At 54.5% G+C, this 19,928-nt stretch overlaps 1 protein-coding gene across 4 annotated transcripts in view; it reads left to right on the top strand.

The window, feature by feature from the left end:
• The window catches only part of AFAP1L2 (actin filament associated protein 1 like 2), a 98,109-nt gene that overhangs the window by 61,772 nt on the left and 16,409 nt on the right, over positions 1 to 19,928 (top strand). For 3 of the 4 annotated variants that reach the window (XM_049645818.1, XM_049645816.1, XM_049645817.1), the window contains exons 3-7: positions 3,884 to 3,958; positions 5,531 to 5,625; positions 11,786 to 11,876; positions 17,676 to 17,881; positions 19,016 to 19,195. In XM_049645818.1, coding sequence (XP_049501775.1) covers positions 3,884 to 3,958; positions 5,531 to 5,625; positions 11,786 to 11,876; positions 17,676 to 17,881; positions 19,016 to 19,195 — 647 coding nt within the window. Of the gene's footprint in view, positions 1 to 3,883; positions 3,959 to 5,530; positions 5,626 to 11,785; positions 11,877 to 14,746; positions 14,831 to 17,675; positions 17,882 to 19,015; positions 19,196 to 19,928 lie in introns of all 4 variants that reach the window. The other variant, XM_049645819.1, reaches the window with a different exon arrangement.

Below are 19,928 nucleotides of genomic sequence, written 5' to 3'. Positions count from 1 at the left end.
GTGATTATAACAGCCGCTGACGTCTGCCGTGCGCGTACTCTGCCCCACCACGGTGCTTAATGTATGAAATGACATGGATTGTGCCACCCAGTCCCCATCCCCGGTCAGGGAGAGAGTTGTTGTCCTCATCTTCTTAACAAGGGAACCGAGGCTCGGAGAGTCCCTTCTTCAAGGCACATGGCCCTGAGTGGCCGAACCAGGGCTTGGGACCGGGCAGAGGGACCAAACCGCTCTACTCCCCTCCTTGTCCCACGTTCCAGATTCATCTGCACCACAGTAATTGTGCTACGCAGGACAGAATCCAAAGCCCCCCTGAAATCAAAGCATTTGTCTCCCTTCTCAGCCTCCCGGGCATGTCTTGCTGTGTATGTTCCAGAAAATGAGCTCAGCTTGATGAGACTTGTAGGTGGAGGCAGGCTGATCATTTTGAGATAGTCTGTGGTCTACACTGGCTGAGCTGTTGTTTACTCCCACACATTTTGGACGGAGTGTGAGAGAGAGAGAGTGTGTTTACACTTTTCAAGTTGTCTATTTGGGTTTTCTGATCTTTTACTGTATGACTGTAACAAGAATTTTCTACTCTCTTTGCCTTTTATCTGGATGGTGAGGTCACGGCAGGGAATGAAGTTTGTTTATCAGGAGCCTGCTGTTCATTCCTGCCTTCACCTGAGAGTGTCATGGGTCCCTCAGTGCCCTCCTCGGAGACTCTGGGAGAGTTTGGGGGCTGCTCCTCTGATAGGAAGAGCTGCCGATGTTCTATCTGTCCGACGGTAGCAAAGAGGGTCCGTGTGCCTCCCCTCTACCCCCACCCAGTTCTCTGGGAGAGACTACCCCCTGCCACAGGGGTCATTTCCCACAAGTTACACACTTCCTCAGAGCACAGTCAGCTGTCCTTTCCAGCCCTACCTATGCTGATGTCATTTCCCACATGCTTGTGTTGACTATCCCATTAGGGTCTATTCCCTTCTCCATTGTTGGGCTCATAAAGAGAGGGACAGTGTCTTCTATTTCATTCTGTGCTGTGTCCCCAGCACTTAGCACGGTGCGGGTGCTCAGCGCACTTCTGCAAATGAATGAGGGAATGATAGGAAATTCTCCAACCCAAGGCTACTGCCTCCCGGACATGGGACAGCTCAGCAGTCTCCCGTTCCAGGGCCAACTTCACCGGGCGTTTCCTAGGATTGCAGACAGTCCTGGGAGCCTCTTACTTAACTACCTGGATGGTCCTGGATTGGCAACCCTGGAACATCAAACCATAGCCAACCATAGCTCGCAGCAGAGTGCCCAGGGGAGGAGACGCGGCCTCAGGAAGAGGCCGGTGCGAGTTTTCTCTGCAGTGCACAAGTCACGATCTTGCGGAGAAAGCACCTGCCCAGAATCTAACAGTTAAAACAATGACAGCAATATCTTGCCTTTTTTTTTTTTTTTGCATGAATGGGGGTGGGGTCTACAGTAAGAAAAAAGAAATGAACATAAAATGAACATTTAGCTATTTACATTCTTTAGATTCCTATTTTGATCGTTACCAGCGTCATCTGAATTTTTTTATGTAGTTGTGGTTTGCCTCTGTATTCTGCTTTACGTTATTTTTATACTTAGAATCGTTGCCTGTGCACATTTCCATGTGCTGACAGTTCACATACTTTTTCTCTTTTTGCTATTCTGAAACATGATCCTTTAACTGTAAGTCTTGGATATCTTTGTAAACAGCAGACAGAGAGCTGCTTTGTCATTTTTCACAGTTGGGTAGGTGTCCACTGATAGATGAACAGTGATGTTCAACCAGCCTCCCATTAGTGACATTTACATTTCATAATTTAAAAAAAAAAAAAAAAAAAAACTTCTACAATATTGCAGTGAACATCCTCAAGTCAGATTTTGTTTACGTGCTAGAATGTATCTACAGGACAAATTTTTGGCAGTGGAAAAATGCTGGGTTAAAGAATATGAACACTTTAAGGAAAAAAATATGAACACTATTTTTTTTAAGTTTATTTATTTTGAGAGAGAGAGAGGGGAGGGAAAGAGAGAATCCCAAGCAAGCTCTGCACTGTTCAGTACAGAGCCCAACTTGGGGCTCAAACTTATGAACTGTGAGATCACGACCTGAGCTGAAACCAAGAGTTGGATGCTTAACTGACAGAGCCACCCAGGTGCCCCAAGAATACGAACACTTTAAATTATCCTCTAAAATTGCTTCCAAAACGGCTGTGCCAGTTTACACACTCTCTAGTAATTCATTTATTTTGATTTTTTTTTAAGTTTATTGATCCATTTTGAGAGAGAGAGAATGGACAAATCCATGTGAGTGGGAGAGGGGCAGAGAGAGAATTCCAAGCAGGCTCTATGCTGTCAGCACAGAGCCCCACACGGGGCTCGAACTCACGAACTGCGAGATCATGACCTGAGCCGCAGTCAGATTCTTAACCAGCCAAGCCACCCGGGTGCCCCTAGGCTTGTCATGTGTAATCTTTGTTAGTTACAGGGCTCACTTTTTCAAGTTCCCTAATATTAGAGTTTTGTACTCTTGGAAGCGTTCAGAATTAGGTAAAAACAAGTGATATTTATCACAGTCGTTTTCCATAGTATCCCAAGCAGACAAGAAAACCAAGGCACACGCGTTAGCTGCGTTGCTCAGAATGGCACCATTCACGGCAGAGCTTTGCCGCCTGCCCCTGCAGAACACTCTTCTTGGGTGCTTTTCTCTGGAAAAGGTCCTGACCCAGCCCCTCTGGGTCGCAGTCAGTGGAAGTATACTGGTTGTGGCTGACTACTTTTAGATCTCATAGTGCCCTCCCATAACCTGCCACGGTGGGGGGTGATGTTGCTGACGGGTCCTGGCAGGGCTGGGCACCGGGATGGCGACCCGGCAGGCTGATGGCAAAAGACCCCGCTGGCTGTATCCTCCCCATGTTCCTCTGGGTTTTCACAGGCCTCTTGGCTGGAGGCTGGGCGGATCTGACACGGAACTGCCTCCTTCGCCAGGGGTTTGAATTGGGTCCCTTGGCTGGGTAACGCCGTCTCCAACTACCGGAGCCACGGGTTTCTAGGAAATGCAAATTAAGGGGCAAAAGAGAAATGCAGGTGGAATTCTAAGAGGAGAAGCACTAGAATGAGCTTCCTGTGCAGTCTTCTGAAGAAAGGGTCTTCGGGGCACAAGAAACTAAGCAGGTGTCAGGAGACTGACATTTCTCTGTCCAGACAGGCACTGGGAAGGTCGCCTACACAGAAATGATTTTAAAAGAGGGAAGGGCCGAGCTGTTGCAGGGTAAAATCTACAGGGTAGGGCAGGTGCCTGGCAGGGCTCCACTTTCAATTCCCAGCACACCCACCCCTCCAAACCCAGAGCTCGCGATTTGGGGGTCTCAGGGCCCCACATTGGTACCCCACCTAGAGGCCTGCGAGCTAAATGTTCAGATCCTCAATGTGCCCTGTCTTACAAAGATATCACTCTGATGAGCCCATACGAGTTACCCAGACTAGAGTGAGAATGATGGATATGAAATATTTTTTAGTTTAAATGAAATGCTAGGAAACCCAGAGAAATCTGCCTGGTGAAATACGGGGCAGATCTTTGAGGTGCGGGTACCTTTGCACTTCAGACTTTTATTCCTGAAGCTATCTTTCTGGACCCATCTTTTCCCTCCCCCACCCCCACCACCCCACCCCCAGGCTGAAAACCTAACAGTCAGCAACTTGGCCTTTCTGTTTTTGGAAATCTGTCAACTCTATAATGGACTCTTTCAATCAACTCGGAATGTTGTATGCTTTTCCTGGAACCCAGGCTAATGACAGTGTCTCTCGGGGGACGCTCTTTCTCTCCAGAAGCCATTTCCCATCGTGGAATCACATGAAACCTTTGTCTTCTACCCTCCTGCTGCAGGTTCCGATGAGGAGTACATTTATATGAACAAAGTGACCGTCAACAGGCCACAGAATGCGGAGTCCCAAGACAAAGGTACAGGCTAAGCCCACTGGTGGTGCGGCCAGCTTCCGGGAGGGGGGCGCACAAGCTGTGGTCCCGTCCCGCCCCTCCTTCCTCCCAGCCAGCACCAGACAGCCCAGTGGAGTTATTTCTGGCAGTCACATTTTAGTTGATGGTATTTTGGGTTGATGTATTTTGGGATATTTCATCAGGCCACCTCCTTGAATCTTAAAGGTCCCATGTCCCATTCGTGGACAAGGAATCTGGCCCCTGAAGTCTCTCAGCTTTTCCCCAACAGCATCCCAAGAAACAGGAAGTCACAGACCGATGCTCTAGGAAAGCAGCCTTGGTGCTGATTCCACACCCCAGCTTTATATCTTTGATAGAAGTCCGGATTGGTTTTAATGTTAGTTTATTTCTTTTTGAGAGAGACAGAGAGAGTGAGTGGGGGGGTGGCAGAGAGAGAGGGAGACAGAGGATCCCAGGCAGGCGCCGTCAGCATGGAGCCCGATGCAGGGCTCAAACTCATGAGTCGTGAGATCATGACTTGAGCCGAAACCAAGAGTTGGTCGCTTAACCGACTCAACCACCCAGCTGCCCCGCAGTCTGGACTTGATGTGGGGGGGGGGGGATGGTAGAGGATGGAAATGCTGATGTCTGCAGCTGCCTTAACATTCAAAAGTTTTGCTCAAAGGTGCTCTCTTGGCAGAACTTTATATCTTACATTGGAAGGCCATAGTATGTCTTCCATGGTATCTTACTCTTCTGCTCTCTCCTTTGCTCTGAAAACCTTGAGGAGTGGGTCTGGCAGGACCCTAGGGAGGTCCAGAGGTTTGTAGAGCTGCCTCGTTGCAGAGGAGAGGAGATTAAAAGCCCCGTCCCCCAACTCCCAAGCCTGTGACTGAAATGCAGAGGCTTAGCAAGAGGTCGGGACGCAGTGCTCCAAAGCATTCAGTCCGGTTAAAGATTTGGCTTCAAGGTGCCAGCCACCAAAGCCCCGAGGTCAGATCTGCCTGAGCCTGCCTGTCCTGGACTTAGCTGGGCCCCTGGCTGAAATGGCCAGGCTCAGAAGGGCCCTTGGATCCTTATCCTTAAAAGCACACACAGTTGGTGGCCAAGTTCTCCACTGTGGCTTTTCCGCCTCATGTTTTCACCGCCAAGCCTGGGGCTCAGCAGAAATTACCCACACGCAGGCTGCCACAGTGCCCAGGGTCATTTGCCTTCTGGGGAAACTGGGGTGGAAAGAGCCATAATCACAGGGTTGGTGCTGAGAGCTGCTCCGTATAATGACCACAGGGCAGCTTCTCGACTGGCTAAATCTCTGTGGCTAGGCCATTTTTGGCACAGGGCAGGTAGTAGAGAGGGTGTGGAGGCTGCCAGAAGCCCCAAACCAGTTCCTTCTGAGGAATCTGCCCATGGCTGGGACACCACTGCACCCTATTCTTGAAGGAAAACAACAACATTGGCTGCTGGGACCTCCTCGTGGGTAATTAGCACCTGCTCAAATAGATCTCATGGCACATGTGACCAGACATTCCCGGATAACGCACCTGCTATGACACTGGGCACCCCTCACTGAAGCCTCCCCCTGCTTGCCGCCCACAGCACCTGAGGAGCAGAACCCACTGCCCAACGGGGAGCCTGGCCAGCACTCCCTGGCCCCTCAGAAGAGCCTTCCAGACCTCCCGCCACCCAAGATCGTAAGTGTTTGTCCAACACCCCTGATTTCCTGACTGGGGCCCCATGAACTTCCAGTTGCTCTCACAGGGGTCAGTTCACCAAACGTCTGGTGTTTTCTGAGCGCCTACTGTGTGCAGGACATGGGGCGAGGCACTGGGAGACAGAGACAGAACAAAAGCACGCCTGCCTGCGGGTGGCATCATTTGCCCAGGGCCACGGTACTCAGGACGCTAGGGGTAAAGGGAGTGGGAGATGCAGCGGGTTGCCTTTATTGGATGCCACCAAGTGTTTGAGGCTCCACCGGGCTCTGCCCAGCACCATGTGAGTGGGGCCCTGTAGAGCTGTGGTCACCGGCTCAGGCCACAGCGAACTTTTGGAAATGTAAATCATATCGCCTTGCACTTCCTGCCTCAGACCGGCCAAACGCTTTCACTGAGCTTAGGCAAAAAACATCCGTGTTCCTTAGCCCGGCCCCACGGCCTACACGGTCTACACAGCCTGGCCCAGCTGCATCTCCAGCCCCGTTGCACCTGCTGTTCACGGGTCTCCCTTCTGCTGTTGGATTATACCACAGGCTCAGTGCTGCCTCAGGGACTTTGTACTGTCTGGATCCTGGCTGTCCAGTGGCTGCCTTCTCATCTCCCAGACATTCACAGACAGACTTGCCCCGACCTGCTGCATGAGGCACCCCAACTCTGTCCCACCCCAGTCACCGTCTACCCCAGGGCCAATTACCCCTCCGTGGCCCTTGCCACCACTGAAGTGATCTTTGTACTATTTGCCTCCCCGACCAGACGTAAGCTTCGTAGGACAGGGACAGTGTCTCTCATTTATTGCTTCCTGCCCGGCATATGCACACAGTAGGCCACATGAATGAGTGGAATGAATCATGGAATCCTACAGACCTGGGTTCAGATCCCAGCTCTACCAGGTACTGGCTCTTCAGTCTTGAGCAAGTTGTTTAAGTCTCTGGCCCTCTGTTTCCCGGTGTTTAAAAGAATGTGAATCTCTGTCTCCTGAGATTGTCTTATTTGATGGGTTAAGGCTATGCGTGGCACACTGCATTGGTGTTCAGGGAGGTTAAGTAGCGGTGTTCATATCTTACGGGAGAGGAAACCAAGAATTTGCAGGTTAATAGCGTCTGAACGTCCCACACACAGAAATGGTGGAGCCAGAGTTTGAACCCAAGTTCTTCCCTATCTAGGGCCTGGTCAGGGAGGCTTTCTAGAGAGGTGTGAGGTGAGAAACGGGAAGGATTTCTATGTGTAGCAGGGTCCTGGGGTCAAGAAGTGGGAAGGGTTTGGGGGACAGTGGGGTCCTGGGTTCAGTGCCAGCAGGAAGCTGTGTGACTCCCATGGTCACTGAGCTCCCAGGGTGCTATCCAGGGACAGATCTGTGGGCCCAGGTCACCGCTAAGGGCGTCCGGACCGCAGCCTGGCCCTCTCCATTCGTGCCTTCCTGAGGATGTCTGGAATACCTGGGTCAGTCTCCCTGTACATGAAGCACCCCCCCTGCCCCCCCCCTCCCGTCACCAACTGGCAGGGACTCTTCATCTCAGGCTGAATGAGACTTGATGGCCTGAGCCTGAGTCCCTGCTGTCCCCACTATGCTGCGAAGTGGGTGACTGCCACACCTGGGCCGTTGGCGCCCTGATGGACACAAACTGGGGCCTCCCCACCATCCATCTACAGATGCGTATTTTTGGTCACTGATTTCCTATGAAGAAACAGAGGCTCAGTTAAAGTAATCGGCCAAGGGCCCACCTCTGGGAGGTAGCGGGGCCAAGACCTGAATGCGGGTTCTTGGTTTCCAGGCCACTCTGCAGGCCCGCCTGACTTAAGCTCGTCTTTCCAGCAGAGTGAGGCTGTAGTCTCTGGTCCTTCCAGCTGCGGGCTCTCCTCACTTTCCGCCACAGTGCTCGGGAGAAGGGGGGCCTCTGCTCCTGACCGGCTGCCGCCAGTCTAACCAGTGGGAGATGCAGTGGTATTCTGGGGTGCTCTAGGCACTGCTCGCCGGGTGGGGGGAGGGGAGGTGGCTGCTTGGCGCTGGAACTTTCCTCTCCGGAATTCAGCGCCCAACTCTGGCCAGGGCCTCGGGCTCTGCCATTCTTGGGGCAGCAGTCTGTGGCCCAACACCGGGTGGGAGAGGCTGTCAGCAGTCAGAGCCTCACAGGCAAGTACTGGGTGGTGCTGCCTTGTTCTGGAAATCTGTGCCTTGCAGACACGGCGGTGGGCCGGGAGACGCAGGGTCTGGGACCAGGTTGTTGGGAGAAACTAGTCAGGCCGCACTCGTCCCAACAGCTGCGGCAAGTCCCGCAGGCTTGCCGATGGCTGAGACAGAGGCGGGACGTCTGCCTGTGGTCCTCAGTGCCTGTGGCTGGGCCGGGAGCGTGGCCTCTGTCGCAGGCTCAGGACGCCCTGATTCCCTCTCTGGTGGCCTGGGTCCCCCCCTCCACCCCCGCAGAGTCCGTGGATAGCAAGGGAAAAGGCAGCCAGGGGTCCGGGGCCACCTCGTGGGTGCGGCCAGTGACTCAGGCAGCCATGGCACTTCCCGCTGCTGTGCGCCCAGCCAGGTGCTGCGGTCACCGTAGGAGAAGCGTGTGCTGGCCTTGTTGATGCTCCCGGCCAGCACAGCCATCCCTACCCCAGCCACCCTTTGAGGCCTGAGCATGCATTGGCGCTGGTCTTAAGTGGGTTACTCTACGGGGGAAGCAGCTTACTCCACACAAGGACGTTGCCACGGTCGGTCTGGGGAGCCGGGGCTGGCCGGATCTGCTAGTCCTGTCCCGGGAATGTTCGACAGTGCCCGCTGGGGCAGGTTGCTCATCAGCACAGAGACCGACGCCTCAGCTCATCCGGGCCCCTGCTCACGTTCAGCTCTCGTGTCTACTCTAAATCAGGACTGGCAGACTCTGGCCCCCAGGCCAAATCCACAGCCACCTGCTACTGTAAATAAAGTTTTATTGGAACATAGCCACGCTTCTCAGTTATGTATTATCTCTGGATGCTTTCGCTCTGCGACGGCGGAGTTGAACAGCTGAGATCAGCGACCCTCAAGTGACCTGCCGATCCGTTAGGAATGTATTATTGGCCTTTTACAGAGAAGTTTGTAGACCTCTGGCAAATCCGGCTGAGCCGGGTGGCTTTCTTTCCTGTCCCTTCTTGTGAATTCTCAGAGCCTTCTGAAGGTTGTGAAGTCACCTCTCTTCTGCGCCTGAGTTTAGTGTCTAAAACCTGCACCATCACAATGATGATGATGATGAACTTTAACGGTCCCTTATCTTTATCCCTTTATTCTCATTCTCTATTCTTCCCCTGAGAAATCAGCCTCCCTTGCTCCTCTGACTTCAGAAAACGGGTCATTATACTTGTGTAATTATGTGACTCTCTTCTGAATTTTTGTGCAAATCATTTTAACCTGTAACTTGACTCAAGGGCTTATATTTTGCCCCAGCAGCCTTGAGGGCAGGGACCATCTTCTTTAATGAGGGCTGAGCTTGGGCGTAAGCCTGGGCAACCCCAGACGTCTCCTCTGTCTCCTTAGGATACGGCCGTTCTTCCTCTGTCGAACGTGTATGCTGACAACTTTTCTCTCTTCACTGATACGTTTGTATTTTTTAGGTTGGTAAAAATGCATATGTATTGGATAATAGTGCTGGGCACAGTTTAATCCTTACAGTGGCCCCATGTGACAGGTACTTCTACTCTCCCCATTTTGCAGTGGAGGAACTGAGGCACAGAAAGGTCAAGTAAGTTGCCCAGGGACACACAGCTGGGGTGCGCCATGTCAGGTTTCAAACCCTAGCCCTGGAGGTTGGATTCCTACCACCTCCCTCTCCTGCCTCTCCCCATAGATCCATTTACAGGGGATTTTACAGGGAGAGGCTTGGGAGACTCTCAGGAGACACTCCCTAGTACTCCGCCCCCAGATAGGACAGTAGGACCCACGTGGTGAGAATGACCCCTGAGGGGCTTCTGAAGAAAGGTTCGTCTCCCCCCCCCCCCCCCCCCGGCATTGTCCTGTTCCAATTGCAGGAGTCTGGGCTGCAGCTCAATCTTGGATGCTTGGAGCTCCTCTCTAAATGGGACCCACCCCCTCCCTGTGCGAAGGGTCCCAGCACCACCTGATGGGGATGGGGTTTCTTGGAGGCTGGAGCCGGGGGCCAGGCCAGCTTAGGAAACATGAGCTCCAGGACCCATCTGCAGGGACCTTGCTGCTTCTCAGGGGAGGCGATGCTCTCCCCTCGGACCCCAGGAAGCTGGCTCTCGAGGACCACGGCTGGGTCTCGGGCAGCCCTTTCTCAAACTGACCAAGGGGCCAGGAATGGCCGAGACGAGCAGAGACAACTCACCAGGCTGTGGCAGCAGACCCGAAAGGTCATCCGCTGGCAGCTACCGTGTGCAGCGTGCCTGGCCTGCCCTCGGGAAGGAGCCTGACCCGGTGCCACTCACAGCCGCATCTGCGGGCCCAGGGCAGCAGCCGATCTGCTTCGGAAAAGAGCACGTTCTGTTCTTTTCATGCTCTGTACCTTTCTGCCTCTTGCACCCGTGGGGGTGCTGGAAGCTGCTCGAGGCCTACCTCTGGATCTTGTATCCGCTCTCTTGATGTGAGGCCGGATGAATTTAGGATTCAGAGTTGGACCCACACTCTGGCCTGGCCTCGCCAACCCTCTGCGTGCAGACCTGCCTCAGCTTGTTGGATGGTGATTCGGTGACCCGGCTCCTGCAGCCCCCCCAGGGCGTGGACGGCCCCCAGACAATGACGGTGACAGCCTCCTCATGTTTGATACGGGGCTAAGCATTGTGGAGACACCGTCACGGTTTGTCTCAAGACAACCCTGGGTTTATTCTCGTTTATAGGGAGGGAAGGTGAGGGAGAGGCCATCACATCCCGTCAGTTGAATCTACAGAGTCCTAAAGCCCTGACTGCAACCAAGTTGCATTCACTCCAGAGTCCATATGAGGTGCCAGGCCACACCGGACCTGGCTCTGGAATGCTGCTTTTGGTGAAGCAGCCGCAGGATCATTGCTCTGCCCTGGAGGAGGCGGGGGGTGGACCCTCTCGCAGCCCATGCCGAGTCCCGTACCATGGGGACCCCGGCCCAGGCTGACCGCTCTCCCACCATCTCCGGGGCCAAGACTTGGGGAGCCATCTCTGCGATAAGTCCCTCGTTTTCATGAGCTCATTTCAGAGGCAGGGGTTTCTAGATCTCCCCTTCTCCTGCCGGCAGGACAGGGAGTCCTCCGAGGTCCAGAGGCCCATCTCCCAGGGCCGTGTGGGGTCTTTCCGTTGGCCGCCCTCCTTCCGTCTCCCCCCACCCCTTTCTACTGCTTTCATTCGAAGTTCCCCAAATGCCCAGCACAAGGGCTTTCCCAAACCATTTACAGTACAGAATAATGGAGGAGTACAGAATTGCACGTTCCACATTTCTGCACGTTTGGGTATAGTCTTTATTCCTCCCCAGTCGTGCTCGTGCCACATAAGAAGCTCAGGGTCATCTTTGAGACTCCACTCAAAGCTCGTGTCCTCCCGGTGGTGGTAAATGCTCCTCACGCCCTCATGCCCTCATGTCTATGAGGACATGACTCACCGTACACGTGAGCGGGAGCCCTGAACATCCACCACCTGGCGAAGTCTTTGTCAGGAGTGACTCCGGGACATCCGGACGCCTCCCTTGCAGCTTGGACACAGGAGCCACCCAATATCCATCCGAGTGGTCGGACTTATTATGGTGACAGTTCAGGATTTAGAACCCACCAGGTCACCTTCCTCCGTGTGTACTTGATTAGCCCTTGTCGTTTTCGAAAGTAGATGCTATTTAGAAGCCACAGCGGCCTGACACGATCTGGATGTTTGTATGCATTCCATATCACGTACACAAGGCCATTTTGTGTGTGTGTTGGGGCGGGGGCGGATTTGAGCCTCATTTTGCAGAGGAGAAAGCTGAGGCTCCGTGGGGTTCAGCAACGCGCCCACAGCCCTTCTCTGGGAGCAGACCAGCGGACGTGGTGGCTGTCGGGAGCCATGGCATTGCACGTTCTCCCTCCCAGCTGACTTGAAGTCCAACCAGATGGTTTTCTTCTTCTTCTGGAATCCCCTCCTTCCACCCAGAGGGTTAATTCCAAGTTGTTCTCAGTGTATCATATCTGAGTATGTTTATTTTGTTTGTTCATACCACAGATTCCAGAGCGGAAGCAACTCTCCGTCCCCAAGATTGAGTCTCCAGAGGGTTACTATGAAGAGGCTGAGCCGTACGACACATCACTCAACGGTACACCCCGGGGCCAGGGCTGGGACTCGGAGGGGGTCCAGTCACTTCCCGCACAGATGCCAGTGCTGGAAGCCGCGGGCAGCCTGGGCTGCTGTTCCCAGAGAGCGTGGCCTGAATTGAGAACTGGCCACAGAGCATTGGGCCTCTGCTCTGGTGGGGAGCTGAGAGCTCCCAGCAGACCCAGGCCGCCTGCGAGGAGGCGTGGGATGGTCCACGGTGAGCTGGTTTCCTGTGTCTGATGCCGTTCCCATCTGGACGGTGCTGGCTTTGGCACAGAAATGTGATGGAGGAGAGGTGGGTCGGTCCAGGGACACGTGTAAGCAACGGGAATGTGGTCTGGCCGAGCCAGAGCTGTTTCTGGGGCTCTCCGTTGGCCTGATAGTTAACTGTGCTCACTCTGTGTGCCAAGCATGCTTTTGGGAGTCAGGAGCTCAGCAGAGCTCAGGACAGTCCAGAGTCACAGCCCTTAGATTCTGTGAGGGAAGACAGACAACAAATAAACATGGGACATGTCAGGTGACAATACAGTGTTAGGATGGAAAGCATAGGGGCTGGGTTGGGGCAGGAGAAGGTGTTATTTTAAACAGGGAAGGCCTCTCTGACAGCATGACCTGGAGCTGATTCCTGAATGAAACGGAATGTGGGGAAGGCAGAGACCTCCAGGAAGAACTTTCCAGACCATGTAGCACATGCAAAGGCCCTGAGGCCGGGGCGGCGGGGGCGGGGGGGGGGGCCTCAGCATGTTTAAGGAACAGCAAGGAGACCTGTGTGGCTGGAACAAGGGTAAAGAAGTCAGCCAGTCATGGTGAGGACTTTGGCTTCTCTCTGATGAGACTGCAAGCCTTTGGAGGGTTACTTAGTGACTGACCTAACTTAGGAATTAAGGTGACCTGTGCCATAGGGGCAAGACTCACACTGGAGCCCTCTGGCCTTGGCCAGTGGTTCTCATTCTGGGAGATTCAGATCAGAAATGCTCTGGAGGGGGTAGGCGCCCGGGTGGCTCAGTTGGTTAAGTGTCCAACTCTTGGTTTTGGCTCGGGTCTGATCTCATGGTTTTGTGAGTTCAGGCCGCACGTAGGGCTGCACGCTGACAGTGCAGAGCCTGCTTGGGATTCTCTGTCCCCTTCTCTCTCTCTCTGCCTCTCCCCTGCTTATGCTCTCTCTCACTCTCTCAAAATAAATAAATAAACTTAAAAAAGAAAGTGCTCTTGGCGTAGGGATTCGCTAGCACAGAAAGGCCCCAAAAGTTCCAGAAGGAAGAGTATCATGGGCCTACTCACTTGAGCAGCTGGACTCTGGCCCTCTCGCTCCCCCCTCTTACTTCAGTCTGCTCCTTTCCTTGATAAGTGAAAGGTCTTTGAGAGCACAAAGCAGTTTGCAGATGCAAGAGGCAAGGGGTCCCTGGTGGTGGGAATGAACTTGGCTGGAGAGGGGTGTTGTCGGCTCCGTAAGGAACAGGACCAGAGATCACATGGGACGGGTCCCTTGGAGCCGCGTCGGATCCTTCTCCACACTTTACCTACTGCCTCCGGTCCCAGGAACTGTGTGGGAGGTGAGGGCCTGTTTGGATGGAGGTTATTTTATTCTCCTGGTTTGTGGGCGGACATCACTTAGCTTGAACCCGCTGAGCGTGTGGGGTGTTGCCACGTCTCCGGCGGGGCTGTGATTCCAGAGCAAAGCCGACGGTGCGGCGCGGCCATCCTCATGCGTGTGGAAGGAGGAAGCTGTGACTCACCGTGACGAGCACCTCTGAGCCTCGCAAGCCTGGCTCTCCGGGGTGTGGCCCGTGCCAGCCGGGGCCTGCCTCCCAGATGCTCCCGGGGGCCTGTCTGTGGGGCAGACACACACCTCGTCATCAACAAGTGGGCTCAAGCTTGTCGGGGTTTGTGTCTCGACTGTGAATTCAGGTTGGTCTTAGCCGGGACCGGGGCGTCCCTATGGGGACAGCGTGAACACAGCAAGGTGCGCAGGAAGAATGCCGACGGCCTGTCCTTCTCGTGCCGGGACAAGGACCGGGGGTGACCTGGGGAGAACTGGTCACACGGGCTGCGAAGGGAGGGCGTCACCGGCATATGAAAGCCGGCCTGCCCTCACTTCCTGCTTGTTGTCCCCTGCACCTGTTTGAGCGGTGAGACGTGCTGGTCACACCGGGAGGAGTGACCTCTGGCCCCCTGCCCCCTGCCCTGGTTCACTGGCCACCAGCCATTTTGCGGACTTCCTTCAAGAGAGCGGTTGCTTGGGCTCTTGTCCTGCTTCATCAGCACTGTCCGCACACGCCTCTGATGAGGCAGGTCCCTCTCTCCGGGTAACAGCTTAGTAAGCGCCCTGATGGCCTGTGCAGGAGATACGAGGGTCAGGCCTCCTTGCCCGAGACATCAGCTACTTGGCCTGTAATGTCTCGTGTGGGGGACCTGGCCGCTGCTGGAACAGATAACCTCCCTTCCCGGTTATGGTGACACAGCACACGTCTGTTTCTCGTGAACTGTCCTATGTGGGGATCACTGCTCACCAGGTAGTTTAGCCGCCTTCCAGTGTGGGCTCAGCCACCCTCTAAGGCCACAGAATCCTCTGCAAAGAGACAGCAGAGAATTCCTACGTGCTTCTTAAAAGTACCAGCCAGAGGGGCCTTCTACGCACCTCCCACTGGTGACGAGTACTTACGTGGTCATCTCTGGGTGAGAAGGTGCTGAGGAAAGATGTCCTGGGTCGGGCCAGGGCCTCTCCTGAGAACCCACCCCTCCAGTGGGGAAGTACTGGCTCGTGGTGGACAACTGGGTCTCTCTGTGTCACCCTCTGCGCTTGGGTCTGTCCCTCTCTTCAGCTTGTGTCTCTCCACCTTGCTTTTCTCTGTGCTTCTGGATCTCATACAGGTCACTGTGGTGGATTCTCGCCCACTGGAATCCCCAGATGGGTCCAGGTGCCCGACGGAGTCATTTACGCCACGATCACCTTGGGTACTGCCTGTCCCCGGAGCTGAATGCCAGTGATTTGGTGCCTGCTCCCTGGCTCTCAGGGAATAGGATGCATGCCCCGAGGGTGGCCCTGCGCACGGGCCTTGTGCATGGGTCCTGCATGTGCATGGCATGTGTCATCCTTCCGGAAGGAGAGACTTACTCGGCCTTCCACAGCTGGCATCCGCATGCATGGGCAAAGGACCAGAACGCCGCGTGGTGGTTCTGCCCTCTGTTCCCCAAAACCTCCAGCAGCACATGCTGGGGCGCGGTCCCCCCAGGGGTGCAGAAATGGGATGGAATCGTCCGAGCATCCTGCCTGTCACTCCTGTTCGTCCCGTGACCCCTGGAAGCCAAGTACCTGCTTTAAGACTGCCCTACGTTCACGGCCGTGTTATGATCGCTCTTAGAGATAAAGGAAGTTACGGTGCATTTGCCCCAAGCTCCCCCGGTGCGGCTACAGGTAGTTTGAGCTACTGCGATTTGCTGTTTGTTCTCAGCTTCCGCAGACCGCCCCGGAGTGGATGGACAGGTGTTAGAATTTTCCACGGAACACCTGGGGGACCCCAGAAGCACAGCCAGTGAGGGGGTTCGGCCCACTTCTTCGTGCTAAACTCGGAGGCCTCCCTCTATTAAGTTTTGCTACTGAAGGAGGCATCCCAGTGACATTGTATCGTTCTTACTTCACTTATTGTACAGATAATGCCGCAGTGACCATGAGGACATTTTTTTTTTTTTTTTTTCAAGTAAAATCACCCTGCTCCTCCCACCTGGTCAAAGCAGCTATCTTGAGTTCTCCCTGTTGCCTTTCAGTACCGAGCTGTGGGTATAAAATCTCGCACATATCAGTTTAATTGGGCCTTCTTACTTAGATCCTATTTACTGGGCTGAGGACTGGCCTTCAGAGTTCTCCTTGATTATTGTCGCAGGGCATGCTCCAGAGTGGATGCAGTCATGCTTCCCCACCTCCCTGCTCTCCTTCTGCTGACTGTAAATGGCCCTGGATTTAATATCTTGGCGCATGTAACCTCCCCCACCCTCCACTTCTTTATTTAAAAAAAAAAAAACAAAAAAACTAGTTTCCTAGGATCAACTCCCAGGACTGGGATTGTGGGGGTCAAAGGGCATGGGTGTTTTTACGGCTCTCGAAACAAAACAACAAGCTGCTGGGTAGTCTTCTGAGAGGCCTGTGTTCCTGTATGTTCCTACCGGCCGTGTTCCTGTATGTTCCTACCGGCCGTGGGAGAGTTCGGCTCTCCCATTGGCTACGCCACGGCTTTCAATCTTTGCTTCTTTAATAGGTGTGAAATTATGAACTGTGCCACGTTTTTATGACGATGTGAAAGGGAGTAGTACCACACTGCTTTTAAAGAAGGCTGGTGTTAAAATACCGACGGTGTTGTTTTTAGGAATAGTAAGGCACATTTTCATTGGCATTGGAGCTGGAATAACTGTGGCCGTGGCCTCATTCCGTTTTTCTATGTTTTAATTCAGAGGTGGTGCTGTTTTCCTGGTACGTAGGACCCTGGCTGTGCAGATAGTAGAAGGGGCTTCTGCAGAAGGGAAGGCTATGGGCCCACAGGCTGACTTTCTTCCAAAGGGGATCAGGGGGAGGGTAGAGGAGGTGTATTCACTGAGACGCAAAGGGCCAGAGCATGTCTGTAGAAGTCCCGGGGGAGTAGATAGCGGCCTGGCTTTCTGTTATCGCTACCCAGTAATAGAAGGAGGTATCCAGTGCTCATAAGATAGTGAGCTCCCCATCCAGGGGGGGAAATCAAGCAGAGGCCAGCGCAGCACCGAGATTCCAACAGACAGGATTTGCGTGCCGAGGCAGGGATTGCACCAGAGATCCTGAGATTCTCTTTTTCTCCGTGTCCTGCTTTTTGGGGTTTTACTGACTTTGTTCTTCACCTAGTTTTTGTTGATCTTGAATAGCGCAGCGAGGCCTAGAGAACAGAGCAACTCTCACAGGGTCCGGGGGGAGGACAGAAACTGAGGCACGTGGAGCGTGTACAGAATCGAACAGTTTGTGCTTGGTGAGCTTGGGGATTCTCTTGAACGGAACACACGCGTGAGGTGGGCTGGTCGCCAGAGGCGGAGGAAGGGTAGGAATGGAAGCCAGCAGAAGGGGCTGTCTGTGCAGGGAGGTGTGCAGTGGGTGGGGGAGAGCGAGCAGAGTCTGGGGAGGCTGGAAGTGGGTTTGGGAAAGGGCTGTGACTGAGGGGGCCGGCCGGCCTTCCCCACAGAGCCATTTCCGACTGCGGTTTCTTTCACCCTAAGGAGCTATACCCCCCCCCCCCCCCCCCCCCCACTCCCAGGACAAGACCAGGAACAGAGCAGGCCCCGCTGGGCAGGTGGCTGTGGGAGGCTCAGCACGTGCCCAGCCTGGGCTCAGATGGTGAGCCCTTCCTGCGGCCCATAGAATGCCTGTTGCTAGACTCACCCCCTGCTTCTTCCTTTACGTGAAGAAACAGGCCCCGGGGGGGGTGGGAGGGGGGCACTGGCCTTGTGAAGCATGAACAGTCACCTGTGGGCAGTGTCTTGTCGGAGGTTTCTGCGGAGTCTGGGGTGACAGATTTGAGGAGGAAAAGGGAGAGACTCCTGGTTTTAGTTACGTGTCTGTGGCCAGAAGCAGCATCCAGGAAGCTTCAGTGAGGACATCTGGGGGCCAGGCCTGCCCAGGTCTGTGGTTGGTGGCTGTCAGGCTGGTTCAAGGGCACAGCGAGGCAGGTGCGTTGAGGCCTGGAGGCCGCTGGCCGCCCCTGCCTGCTGCCCTCCCTCCTGGACGGAGCACATTTGGAATGGCCCCTGCCCGATGGGTCCGTGACCCCGTGGCTCTTCCTTGCAGAGGACGGAGAGGCAGTGAGCAGCTCCTACGAGTCCTACGACGAAGAGGAAAACAGCAAGGGCAAGTCGGCCCCCTATCAGTGGCCGTCGCCTGAGGCCGGCATCGAGCTGATGCGCGACGCCCGCATCTGTGCCTTCCTGTGGCGCAAGAAGTGGCTGGGACAGTGGGCCAAGCAGCTATGCGTCGTCAAGGACACCAGGCTCCTGGTCAGTGGGTCTCTCATTGCGTTCCGGTCTTTTCTCTTTGGGGGAGTTGGGGAGATGGACCCCGGTACTAGGCGGTCAGAGCCTTTTATGTCTGGAGGCTTTCTCCGCTTCCTAACCCAAAATTGTGTGCAGAACTTTGCGTGAACGAAAGTGCCTTATCTCAACTAAAAGGGTCTAGTAGCCTTCATCCGTCATTCAGAGGGGGCTGGGGTTACCACTCCCTGCCCCCAGTCCCATCCCGTAGACGGTTTCCAGGAATCTTGTCCCCTCAGCCTGAGGGCTCCTTCCTCACATCCTGACCCCACCCTGCTGCACGGTCAGGACTCCCCCAGCCCCAGTTCTGGCTACTGCACTCACCTGTGCGGCACTAGAATGAGAGGCATCGTCTCAGAAGTCACAGTATTTTGAATTACTGATTATAAGACAAAACCCCTAAAGAAATCAGAAGCTGTTACTCTGACCACAGCCCTGTTTCCTGTGATTCTAAATTAAAATTCACAGTTTTATGTCCTAATTTGCAGTTCCTTGGAATCATTATAAGTGCCCTTAATTCACCACTCACAACATGCCCGATTCTGTGCAGATGTTCTTTCTGGTAAGCCTGTTCAGCAGCCCCGTGAGGACGCCCTTTATACCTGTGACAAATTGAGGGGCCAAGTATTTTGGGAGGGGAAGCAAGTCCCAGTGTTTTTTCACTAACACATCATTTTCTGAACTAAGCAGATACGAAGCTTAGTCTCGGTTCCCTACGGCCCCCTTCCTGAGGGCGCTAAGCAAGAAATGTAGACAGGCAGGGAAGTGAGTGAGTCCAGCCAGAAGTATGAGAGTTGGCTACAGAGGATGTTTTTAGGAGCAAGCTGAGGCCTACAAGGACCTTCGAGCAGCATGGATAAGCGGGGTCTGGGGCATCCCTGGGCGAGACTGGCAAGGAGGAGGGGTGTGGGAGGGGAGACAATCAGCCTGGTCACTCTGGTGCCGAGAACAAGAGCTGCTGATATTCGAGGCCACGGGTCCGCACCTTTGGTTTTGCTGGGGAGCGCCCAGGTCCCGGGGGTCCTGCTGTGCCCGCGGCCCCTCTGCTGCGGAACCCCGCCAGGCCTGGCAAAGCCTCAGGGCGTCTCTCTTCCCTTCTAGTGCTACAAATCCTCCAAGGACCACAGCCCGCAGCTGGACGTGAACTTGGTGGGCAGCAGCGTCATCCACAAGGAGAAGCAAGTGCGGAAGAAGGAGCACAAGCTAAAGATCACGCCCATGAACGCCGATGTGATCGTGCTCGGCCTGCAGAGCAGGGACCAAGCAGAGCAGTGGCTCAGGGTGAGGGTGGCACTGGGCTGGGGGGGACACGGGCCTGCTCCCCTGCGGGCTCCCCGGGGGCTCCTCAGTTCTGCCTCCCTGACTTTTTCTACAAGGGATGGCCATTGTCAAGGGTAAAGGATCTACAGTCCTTCAAACTCCCAGGGCTTCCGTGTTCCAGGTGGTAGCCATCATTCGGAACGAAGGGATCACGGCACCCTGCTGCCGGGCCTGGAGCTGGGCCCTTGGGGACACTCGTTTGCCTTTTGGCCTCTAGAGAGGCACCAGGAGCCTCCTTATTAAGCAAGAATCAACAGCACAGCCACGTGTAAAGCACTTACCATGGGCCATGTGCTCTTGGCAAACTTAACCCACCTAACCACACTGGGGAGGCGGGGGGCGCTGGGCGATGTTAATACTGCCATTTTACAGGGGTGGTGATTAAGGCTCAGAGGGAGATGACCAGTCGAGGTCACCTGGCCAGTGAGTGGCAGGATTGGGTCTCAAACCTGGTGCTGTGTGACCGCAGCCCTGTATTCTACCATCACAAATGGCCTTGGTCAGTTCTGCCTACAGATACACGGTACAGCTCCCAGTGATGATGAAGCCTGGTTTGCCCCATATGAAAAATAAGCATGACAATTCCAGAAGGTATGAGGTTTGCACCAAGAAGGGGCCCACAGCTGCAGAGGGATCTCCAGACCCAGCAGGACCCCTGGTGAGACCAGAGCCAGAGAGGTCCGTCCCTCCCTCC

This window comes from Panthera uncia, chromosome D2 (assembly GCF_023721935.1).
Source record: "Panthera uncia isolate 11264 chromosome D2, Puncia_PCG_1.0, whole genome shotgun sequence".
In the NCBI taxonomy this organism is placed as follows: Eukaryota; Metazoa; Chordata; class Mammalia; order Carnivora; family Felidae; genus Panthera; species Panthera uncia.
The sequence above is the reverse complement of the archived record's forward strand: the minus strand, read 5'-3'. Positions and strand labels throughout refer to the sequence as shown.